The sequence below is a fragment of the Lactuca saligna genome, chromosome 6 (genome assembly GCF_052625555.1).
Source record: "Lactuca saligna cultivar CGN05327 chromosome 6, ASM5262555v1, whole genome shotgun sequence".
NCBI lineage: Eukaryota > Viridiplantae > Streptophyta > Magnoliopsida > Asterales > Asteraceae > Lactuca > Lactuca saligna.
In genome coordinates this window covers 55178233-55189868 of record NC_136422.1, presented here as the reverse complement: position 1 = coordinate 55189868, position 11636 = coordinate 55178233, and the positions used below count along the sequence as shown (strand labels likewise).

At 37.4% G+C, this 11636-nt stretch overlaps 1 protein-coding gene across 3 annotated transcripts; it reads left to right on the top strand.

Moving 5' to 3' along the window:
- Window positions 1-244: 244 nt before the first annotated feature.
- On the top strand, window positions 245-3522 carry LOC145002214 (AP2-like ethylene-responsive transcription factor PLT2). Of its 3 annotated transcripts, XM_078961507.1 has the most exons (10): window positions 245-418; window positions 557-710; window positions 787-1189; window positions 1323-1405; window positions 1607-1615; window positions 1743-1831; window positions 1933-2006; window positions 2089-2139; window positions 2230-2306; window positions 2628-3522. In XM_078961507.1, the coding sequence occupies exons 2-10, from the start codon at window positions 575-577 to the stop codon at window positions 3371-3373; spliced, it is 1668 nt and encodes a 555-aa protein (XP_078817633.1). In that variant the 5' UTR covers window positions 245-418; window positions 557-574; the 3' UTR covers window positions 3374-3522. The 3 variants fall into 3 exon arrangements, with proteins under 3 accessions (XP_078817633.1, XP_078817632.1, XP_078817634.1); XM_078961506.1 differs by having other exon boundaries at window positions 245-710; XM_078961508.1 differs by lacking the exon at window positions 1607-1615 and having other exon boundaries at window positions 245-710.
- The last annotated feature ends 8114 nt before the right edge of the window (window positions 3523-11636 follow it).

The following is an 11636-nucleotide window of genomic DNA, read 5'->3' as shown; positions in this document are numbered from 1 at the left end:
TTGTGCATATAAGTATAGATCTATATGTTTTTTTTAAGAACAGAAATAGGTGTACTAGATCTTTTTTTTTTAATAAACACACTCGTGGCCTTCCATATTAGAACTAATTATATAATTAAATCTCAAACTATATATAGTATTATTTATTGTAAATATTGTATAGAAAAACATTTATGTGCAATATGCGAGAGTCAGACTACATATAAAAAACTTTGCAAAAGGGCTTCTAAGAATCAAGAGACAGAGAGAGAGAGAGAAAGAAAGAGAGAATAGAAAGATAAAGATGTATTTATTAAATACTTCTATCTTTCTAATAACTTCTTTCTTTTCATCTCCTCTTCTTTCTTAAAATTCCTGTCTTTCTTCACTCCGTTCCCACTGATCTTCATACATAAATTCTCTCCAAGTTTTCTGAAGGGTAATATCGATATATAAACCCTCTCCTATCACTCCCTGACATCTTCATTCATTCTTAACCTTCCATCGACATCTTTCATTCCTTAATACTCACTTTCGCTTAGTTTTCTCTATAACTTTTTGTGTATAAAAACTGCAGACAACACAAGACGAAAGCATGAATTCAAACAACTGGCTTTCATTTCCTCTTTCTCCAACTCACTCGTCTTTACCTCCTCATCTTACTACTCAATCCCACAATTTTTCTCTTGGTCTAGTGCATGATAACATCGACACCCCCTTTCCTAACCAAGGTACACTAATCTCATCGGTTTACTATTTCGCTTCTTTATATATGATTGTAATATTGCTTCGAACATTTATGCGCAGAATGGAACTTGATTGGGGCACAAGGCGCAAATGATCAAGTCCCTAAAGTTGCTGATTTTTTAGGTGTAAGCAAGTCAGAGAACTCTTCAGATCTTGTGGCGTATAATGATATCCAGGGAAATGACACCGATTATATGTTCACAAACAGCAGTTTATTGCCACAAGTTGAAAATACTTTATCTGCCACGCCTACAAGTTACGAACTACCAGAAAACGCAAGTACTTTGCAGTCCCTGACATTGTCTATGGGTAGTGGAAAACGTTCGACTTGTGAAACTAGCACTGGTGATAACACTAGTAATGATAACACTACAAATAGTACTAATAGCGTCGTTGAAGCTAACCCTAGAAGAACTTTGGATACATTTGGTCAGAGGACTTCGATCTATCGTGGTGTAACTAGGTGGGTGTTTTTCTTTTTTTTTGTTACGTCTTTGTTTTATTATCTAATTTCTTCTGCATGAACTTCAAGATTCTTTTATATGAACTTCAAGAATCTGATCAATGTTTTTGGTATATGAAATATTTGAATACAGGCATAGATGGACAGGAAGATATGAAGCTCATTTATGGGATAATAGTTGTAGAAGAGAAGGGCAATCAAGAAAAGGACGTCAAGGTAAATTAACAAATTTAATTCGTCTTTATATGGTATTCCTTTTCAAGAAGCAACTTGTAAAGTGATGGGTGCTATATTTGTATGTATATTCTTCGTACTTATTCATATTACTAATCTTTGAAAATGACTTAACTTTTTTTTTTTTTTTTTTTCATTTTGTTTTTCTGGCGATGTTGCTGTTTGGATTCTCATATGATGCAGTTTATCTTGGTGAGTTTGATTATTTATGATATATTGTATTACTTTCGATCAATTAGATGTTCTTGGATCTCAAAAATTTAAAACGTTATTTTGATATCTTGTGGTTGATTTATAAACTTCAATTTCTTGTGACTAGGTGGATACGACAAAGAAGAGAAAGCAGCTAGGGCTTATGATATGGCTGCACTAAAGTATTGGGGAACTTCTACCACCACCAATTTTCCGGTATCTATTTTGCCACCTTTTTCTATCTTTGAATACATGCAATAATGCGACCTCATGTCACGAAACGAATAATGAAAGTTATGTCTCATTATGTTTTGCAGATTACTAATTACGAAAAAGAAGTTGAAGACATGAAAAACATGACACGACAAGAGTTTGTAGCATCCATACGAAGGTTAGCAAATGATTATTCAACTCTTCATGATGAAAACATTTCTTAGTATATATTGATATTTAATCACCATATCCGATTGCAGGAAGAGTAGTGGATTTTCTCGTGGTGCATCAATGTATCGAGGTGTTACAAGGTAAGCTACAAACCCTAAAAAAGATCTTTTTATTTCTCTCTCTCTCTATATATATCTTTCTCTCTCTAAAAAGTTCTTAAATATGATCAGGCATCACCAGCATGGAAGATGGCAAGCAAGAATAGGAAGAGTGGCAGGCAACAAAGATCTATACTTGGGAACATTCAGTATGTCATATGTTTTAAAATCCAATCTTTTTTTTTGCATTCATCTTCTGAAATCTTTTTTTTAAAAGATCTATGTATATTCATGCACCTACACAGACACTAGCTTACCATGTGGATTACCAACAACACTAGCTTTTATTACCTTGATATAAAAACAATTTTCAAACTTCGGGTTTTGTCCCCCATTACACGCTCATTGTTTTCTTGCAATTAATTCATCTGTTTTCAAAACAAAAAGCATGTCTATTTCAAATCTTGTATTTATGCTGCCATTAATGTATCAAGTTCTCCATGATGTTTTACAATATACTTTTCATGCAGGCACTGAAGAAGAAGCTGCGGAAGCATACGACATAGCGGCTATTAAGTTTCGAGGTTTAAGTGCTGTTACAAATTTTGACATGAGTCGTTATGACGTGAAGAGTATCTTAGAGAGTAACACACTCCCCATTGGAGGAGGTGCAGCTAAGCGTTTGAAGGAAGCTCAAGCAATTGAGTCGTCAAGAAAACGTGAAGAAATGCTTGCGCTTGGTTCTGGTTTTCCGTTTGGAACAACCGCCGCTGCTGGTGGCGTTTTGCAAGCGTATCCTCTTTTACAGCAACCATTTGAGACGCAATCTCCACAACCTCTGTTAACTTTACAAAACTCTGAAATTTCACATTATACAACACAGGATCCTCATTTTCACCAAAATTACCTCCAATCCCATCACCATCATCCTTATAACATGCATAGCCCTCACCATTCATCAAGTCAAACCCCTCAGTATTACAATAGCTATCTTCAAAACAATCCGGTTTTGCTTCATGGGTTGATGAACATGGGTGTTGGTGGATCTTCATCTTCTGTGATGGAAACTAACAACAATGGTGGTAGCTCCAGTGGGAGTTATAGCGGTGGAGGGTATTTAGGTAATTTCCTTGGACAATCGGGAAGTACGGCGGAGGAGCTTGCGATGGTTAAGGTTGACTACGACAATCTGCCAACTGAGAACTATGCGGGTTGGTCTGGTGATTCGTCTGTTCAAGAATCAAACCCAAGTGTTTTTACAATGTGGAATGACTAATTAACATGTTCAGAAAGATCGAAGGATATGCAAAAAGTCTAGACTTTCTGATAATAACAATTTTTATTTTCTTTGTTTTGTAATGGTTTTTTAACGTAATGGATGTTCACAAGGGTCTACTAATCCAACTTTTTATTTGAGTTTCGTCAGATCACATCTTAACATGAATATCTTGAGCATATTAAGGTTCATAAAATGAACGTTCTTAGCTTTCAAAGTGGTGTAGCTATTCGCATTAAAGTCGTTATGAATCGTCACAAAATGAAGACATTGTGTTGATTAATATTACATAAAATCATCCACTATATAAGTGATATAGAAAATGCTCATATCGCAATGAAGACCTACATTTGTTAAATACAATTGCGTACTGAAACATACATTTTTTGACATAAAATTGATAAAATGATGTATGATGCGAAGTTAATGGTATTGGAAAATCACTATTCATGAACCTGTAGCCATTTTTACTTGGCGTGATTAGATTTAAATGTGTGCAGATATACTTTGATGTGTAATATGGGCTTGTGAGGATAATTATGGGCTAACAAAGAATGAATCTTGGAGTTGGACTCTTGAGAAGGGAGCTGGGTTGCAAAATAGAATGAAATCCGGAACTAAAACTGGATTCGCTGAATTGAATCAAATGAGAGACTGATTCATGATTCATCTCTTAACTCTTTCTCTCTCTAATTTTTCCCACACATGCAACGCTTAAGTAGGGTTTTTATTCATTGTGTTCTAGCTGTGAGACAATTTTACACATAGTAATCTTTTAATCTAGATTAGAATAGGTGTTTGTGATTATTGTTTTGTGTTCTATCAGTCAACTTTGAACATCTGTAAACTTTGTGAAACATTTTATATTTGAGTCTTATTTATGTTCCTGATTTTGAGTTGGTTATAATCTTGAAATTGGTATCAGACTAGATGGTTTTGATTCCGAGGCAATTGTCTGGATAATGAAGAGGTTAAGGTTGTTCGTGTACTATAAAGTGATATTGTAATACACTATATGAGTTCATTTCTTCTCTATTCTTTTACTAACATTTGGAAGGTGAACAAGGGAGCTTTGTAAGTTTTTCTTATCATAGTTCAGTCTGTAGAAAGAAGCTATTGAGCACACGATTGTTTTGTGGTTCTTTGCATACAGGCGGAGATCTTGTTTGAATATTTCTCTCCTTGTGCTGTATTGTTTGTGTTATAACTAGACCAAAGTTACTCTATCTTTTAGTTTTTCATATCTACAGTGTTGCCATATCTGGTTCAAAAGGACTTTGAAACTTAGTAAGGTTGTGGACTTCTTTCTGGATGGTTTCATTTATAGTTGGTTAAATTGGATTAGTCGAACATTATCTACTTACTGCTTCATCATGTCTGGTGAATCGTATGATCCAATTAAAGTTGAGTCTGTGGATCCAAATGATCATGTTGTTCTTTTGTTTTATGATCTAAATACTATTTTAACTACGTCCATGATGAGTTGTGCAATCAATATATTAATCAAGATTAGGGATGTCAACGGGGCAAACGGAACGGGGAGTGCATCCCCCACCCCCGCCCACGAAATTTCCCCGTTCCCCGCCCCCGCCCCCACTCCCGGAATGTTCAACCTTTCTACACCCACCCCCGCCCCCGAATCCCTTTTATTACCCCCGCCCCCGTCCCCATTCCCCTGCCCCGATTGATTTTGGGCTACCTTTTTTTGGGCTAAAAGAAGTTGGTATTTAGGTTAAAAGAAGCTATGTTTTAGGTAACAAATAATTATTTATAGTAGAATTTTACATGTTAAAAATAAAAAAGTTATAGCATTTTAAAAAATTATACTAACAACTTAAAAACATGTTTTTTTGATGAATTTTAGAAGCTCAAAATCATGTTATTGTTTATTATATTTATATAATTAATATATGTAAATATATGTGTAATTTATTAACGGGGTCCCCATGGGGGTTTCGGAACGGGATTGTCTGCCCCCGCCCCGCCCCCGAAAATAAAACGGGGGTTAACCGTGCCCCTACCCCCGCCCCCGCTCCCGATTTTTTTTTAAAAAAATCTCCCAAACGGGACAAGGCCCCCACAGGAACAGGGTCCCACGAGACTTTTGACATCCCTAATAAAGATAACATGTAATAAAAGAAAAAAGCAAGTAACTAATATGTTTCAACTCATATTGATCAGGAATGAGGTTAGAGAGTACAAAAGTATGAGTGAGAGGAAATGCAAAAATCTATTTATGTCTATTTATGAACCTCTAACCTATAACACTATATATAGGCAACATGCCTTGTGCCCTCGACAAACCACAAAAAGTACAAGTATACTTCGACATTTAAGTGAATATAAAAAGTTCTACTTGAAATAAAAAGATATATCGAAATGTGACAGTTTTGATATAGACAGCAAACTTCATCTTCGACATATTATTTATCAACGAAATTCTGTAGGAGGTCTTGGAGACCTTGAGGTGGGAGAGGTTTTATGCCAAGTTCTCCAAATATGAGTTCTGGTTGCACGATGTGTAGTTTTTGCGGCACATCATCAATCAGAAGGGTATACTGGTCGATCCGGCCAAGATAGAGGTAGTGATATAGTGGGGGGTTCTGAAGACACCATCTGAGATTAGGAGCTTCTTTGGTTTAGTAGGTCATTATCACAGATTTGTTCAAGATTTCTCCATGATTGTTGTTCCCTTGATGCTCCTGATGAAGAAGAAATTTACTTTCAGATGGGGGTCTGATCAACAGGCAGATTTTGAGACTCTAAGGCCGAGGTAATGTGAGGCTCTGATTTTGACTTTGCCAAAGGGCATGGATGACTTTGTGGAGTATTGTGATGCATTGATTATGGTTCTTGGTACAGTTCTTATGTATAGGGATCATGTGATTACGTATGCATCGAGGTAGTCAAATCTTCATGAGGCGAACTACCCTACGCATGACTTGGAGTTGGGGGCTGTGGTTTTTGCCATCAAGATCTAGAGACATTATTTATATGGAGTCAGGTGCAGTATTTATACTCATCACAAGAGTTTGAGGTATTTAATGGATCAACTGAATTTGAACATGATACAACGTAGATGGTTGGATGTGGTGAAATATTATAACTGTGAGATCTTATACCATCCAAGGAAGGCAAATGTTGTGGCTAATGCCTTGAGCCATAAGGTGGTGAGTGCACCAATTGGAGATTTATGTCTGAGGATGGTTATCGTTTCACCACTATTGGATTTGATTAAGAAAGATCAAGTGGAGTGGTTAAAAAGAGAATTTTTTAATGAAGACAGGATTAGGGGTCAGATTCCATAGTTTGTCAGGGATGGTCGTGGATTATTGACCTGGTGAGGTAGAGTATGGGTCCCGGTGGTTGGTGGGGTAAGGCATACATTATTAGAGGAAGCCCACAAGACAAAGTTTTGATTTATCTGGGGGCACAAAGATGTACAGAGACCTAAGATTAAGTAATTGGTGGCCCTTTATGAAGAGGGGGATAGCATAGTTTGTGGAATGGTGCTTGACTTGCTGGAAAGTCAAGGCTAAACACCAGAGACCCCATAACAAAATATAGTCATTACCCATTCCCATCTCGAAGTGGTAAGATATCACTATGGATTTGATTACGAACTTGACTAGGATGGCGCGAGAGTTTGATTCTATATGCGTGATTATTGATAAATTAACCAAGAGTGCTCGTTTCGTACCTATTGCTGAGAGCATCTCTGCGAGAAATTGGCTGACATCTACATCAGAGAGGTAATGGATCTGCATGGGGTGCTAGTTTTGGTGGTTTCCGTTCATGATGTTCGCTTCATTCTAGGTTTTGGAGGAAATTCAATGAAGAATTAGGTACTCAGCTTCATTTCAGCACCGCATACCACCTTCGTACCGACGGATAGAGTGAGTAGACTATTCAGACTCTTGAGGATATGCTCTGAGCATTTGTGCTAGATTTTTGTGGGAGCTGGGATACTTATTTTCCATCAGCCGAGTTCTCTTACAACAATAGCTATCATGCTAGTATCGATCAACCTCCCTTCGAGATGCTTTACGGGAGAAAATATCATACCCTAGTTTGTTGGGGCTAGGTTGGGCATCGGGTTAGGGGGACTACTGAGGTAGCACTCAAGACCAACAAGTAGATACAACAAGTACGCGGATGACTGTAGACCACACATGGTCTTTAGAAGAGTTATGACTACCGAAGGCATTCAGACCTCAAGTTCCATGTTGGAGATTTAGTGTTTCTGAAGGTGTCACCTTGGAAAGGTGTCATCCAGTTTTGAAAGCGGGTCAAGTTGGACCCTAGGTACATTTTTCATTTAAGGATTATTATCTAGGTGGGAAAAGTTATATATCGGTTGGATCTACCTGATCAACTTAGCCTATTCTACAATACTATCCATGTCTCTCAACTGCGAAAGTATTTGGTTGATGATTTCGCAGTGGTTCCTTTGGATGACATTTAGGTCGATGAGAACTTGAATTATGTAGAAAGACCGATTTTGCTTCTCAATAGGAAGATGAAGACCTTACACAACAAACTAGTGAGCCTGGTGAAGGTGTAATGGCAGCACCGGAAGGGTTCCGAATGGACTTGAGAACCCAAGGAGGAAATGAAGGAGCACTACCCAGATTTGTTAGCGGCAGCGGACTTCAAGGACGAAGTTTAATTCAAGTTGGGTGATTTATAACATCCGGGTCCTCGAGCTATGAAAAATTAAGTAACATATGGATCTAAAGGTGGTCAAGAGATGAGGGAAGTATCGTCAGATCATGAAATGGTCTTGTTATGTGGGATGATTCATTTAAGTTTCACGACATGCACTATAAGATTCACGACGTGAAACCTGATCAAATGCAAAACCCTAAAATTTGAACTTTGATCCTATTTAATGTTGGATTAGGTGCCTAAGTCCATAACTATAATTGCAATGTACTTGACCCGATAGTAGCATGGTCCTTTTGGGTTGCCTTCACCATAGCAATTTGATAGGATGGATATTTCAGAAATAGGTTAATTGTGATTTATTAATATATGATAAGAATAACATATTAATTGAAAAATAATATTATTTAATTAGTATTGATCAAGAATTAATTTGGAATTAATTTAGTGATCAAAAGAGACTGATTAAATTAATGGGGACTAATTAGGTAAATCAGTGATACTTATAGTTTGGGGTAATGATCCATATTAATTAGGGATGGACGAGATCTATGTGAAGGTCCATGAAGATTTCGTCCAAGGGCCTATCACAAGGGTTATTGGATTGCTTAAGGCCTAAGCAAGTGAATTAGGGTTTCCTAGTTAAAACCCTACGTATCCTACACAAAAAATAGAACCCTAGCACTCCCAAACTCGCCCAATGCTTCTAAGGAAGAAACCCTGGCCGATTTTTTGTGCCTCCTAGATTCTCTCTCATAATCCTCCATTATTCTTGGTGTTTGTGGCTTATCAGAGGTATCGCATTTGAGGTACTAAGCTCTTGAAGGTCAAGAACAAAAAGCTACAACAAATAGGTATTCATCCAACTTGTTTGTATGTTGTAATTCTCAAGAATTGTATGCTAGTTAGGGTTTATGCTTTGGATAAATTAATATTGCTTGTATAATTTGAGAAAACCTAGTTCCAAAGAATTAGTGTTGCATGTGCACCACAGGATTGTTGTAATGCTCACAACCCATCATTTAAAGGAAGTGATGGGTTGGGGTTTCCTTCACCTACAGCCTCCATCACCTCCAAACCTGTAAAAGAAAACCCTAATCCCTCTCCAGCATTTTGGGCTCCTTTTGGTGCTTTTGTTTGCTTTTGAAGTAATAAAGAGTAATTGGAAGTGTCATGAATGTGTTGGCAAGCTTGGAGTTACATTTTGAACAAGTTTGGACCTTTATAAGTGTCCAAGATATAAACTTTCTTAAGCTAGGTTGCTAGATCTAAGGTTTTTTTCCCATTTTCTTCATATATATGAGTTAGTTAGAATGGTAGGATTCCATAAAGTTAGGAATTTTGTGGATCCTTGAGGTCCTTTATATATCATATGGTTTAGACCTGGAAATTAAATGAATTTTGGACCCATGCATGAGAACTTTGGTGATTATTCTTCCTTTTTTACTTAATATGAGATCTAGATTTGCTTTGTGTTGGGATGAAAATCCTTGATGATCGATTAGATTCAAACAGGTAAGTAAAGAACACAAAGATGATCAAACAGATGTTGAATGAATAAAATTCATGCCCTAGATGAACTCGATGAAGAATTTCAATTATAGAGGTGTGTTAGGGTTTACAAAAGATATCTTAGCAAAAAAGTTAACAATCTACGGTGCATGCATGCAATATAAATATTTAAACCCTAATTAATGAGACGGCTGGACAAGCCCAATGTCGTATACAAAATGGACTAACAATTATATGCCCAATGACGCAACATCTAACACCTAACAATCTCCCCCTTTGCGTCAATTGAGGCGAGAGATGCTTCACTGGTGAGTCTTCTTAATTGTCTTGAAGAGCTTGGGAATCGCAACGAGCAAAGTTCTGCGAAATAAGATATACCACTGAATCATATCATTAAAGTTCTTCTTCGCAGCAGCATCATTCAAGATACACTTGTTAACGATCTCCAAAATATGTTCTAAGCAGGTTGTGGAGAACAAGTTTTTGTCAAGTAAGCGAAGAGGCACTTATGGAGAGTTCCAGGAACATCAGTCCCATGCTGAAACATCACAGTCAAGTGGACTGTATCAATCTTAACCATACTCATTTCACTCATGTCATTGGCTTTTCCAATTGGATTGACAGTGGGCTTTCGCTTCAGAACTTTAGCAATCTCAATGTTAAGCTTCGCCACTTCATATATGTACGATACCAACATTCACTTCAGGTGAGCCAGAATGGGTTCGTATTTTTGTTCTTCAGTCAGTAGGATGTTGAGCAACAAAATCCAATGATGAGGATTAAGATTGGGCAGATCAGCAAGTGTGAACTCATGCAAAACATTTCTGAACCCCTTGTCGCCTTGAACTTCACATTTACAAAGCCTCCTGTAGCGATTGGCCCTGTGACCTTGACTGTTGTTAGCTTCTGAGCACTTCATGTCAAGTACTGAGGTTTCCCATGAGTGAGATAAAAGTCAATTAAGGCTTTATCCACTTTCACATCAGGAGAGGGAACATCAACAATTGAATCAAAACAGTGTAAAATGAAGGCTCTTCTTGTTATTGGCATATAAAACTGAGAATCATTCAAGTTAGCCAGATCAAAAGAAACTATTGGCTCCAACCAGTGAACACTTGGGAACTCAACTGCCTCATGCATCAATCGATCCAACGTCCATGATGGAAAGGACATTTTTTTGCATTCCAAAGTGTCGTGAGCTTATTTTTCTTTTCTTTCCTTCTCCTTAATTTTTCTCGCAATGCGAGCACTTTCGTTTATCTCATGTTTGCATGTTTTTTTCTTTAGCTGATCTTCTTCACTTTTGTTTTCTTCATCATCAACAACCATTGGCTCTTTTCCTTTTGAACCCGAAGCTATATTAACCTTCGGTTCATTTTTCTTTTGTTTTTCCCCAACCTTAGCAGCTTTATCTTCCCCCTTGTTTAGAGGGGACAGGGGCCTCAGAAACACCTTCAAGCCTATTTAGAAGAGTGAAGGCAGGATGAAGCTTATCATCCAAGTGTCTACGAATGGTGATGGTAAATATGGGATTATGCGCTTCAATAAGATTGGAAATTAAGGAATTGACATCACTTTTGCATGATTTCATAATCACTCATTCAGTCTTGAGCTCATCGATTTCTATTTTCGCGTGCTTAAGCTTGATTGTTTGAGCACGGAGTTGAGTGGTGCGAAGAGCAAGTTCATCCATGATTTTACTTTCAACGGCAAAATCATCTTGGAACTTGGTGAGCCTCGAGGAAATAGAAGAGTAAAAGGTTGTATTATCATCAGAGATACATGAATGAAGCTATTCCAGTTTCTCAGGTTCAATTCTAAGCAAAGTGCTAAGCTTCGAAATGGCATCATTCGTCTTGACAGCAATCGCTTCACTTGCAATATTAAGCTCTGACATAAAGATATTCGTTTCTGAGATTAGTTTATCGATTTTTTTGGTCGCTTATTGACTGGAAACGGTGGAGTCCTCAACGGCCTTGTTTGCTTGTGCAAGGTTTGTTGCATGCTCTTTCACCAGAGTATCGAGCATACTCTTAATTGCGGATTCAGAATAAGCTTGGCTCAAGGAGGCAGTAGATGATCCAAT

What these genes read in the sequence shown, in the direction of transcription:
- LOC145002214 (XM_078961507.1), top strand. Translation starts at nt 575, where the DNA reads ATGAATTCAAACAACTGGCTTTCATTTCCTCTTTCTCCAACTCACTCG. An exon ending in ATCTATCGTGGTGTAACTAG is followed by an intron (nt 1,190 to 1,322) that starts GTGGGTGTTTTT and finishes ATTTGAATACAG; the next exon opens with GCATAGATGGACAGGAAGAT. An exon ending in TTTGTAGCATCCATACGAAG is followed by an intron (nt 2,007 to 2,088) that starts GTTAGCAAATGA and finishes ATCCGATTGCAG; the next exon opens with GAAGAGTAGTGGATTTTCTC.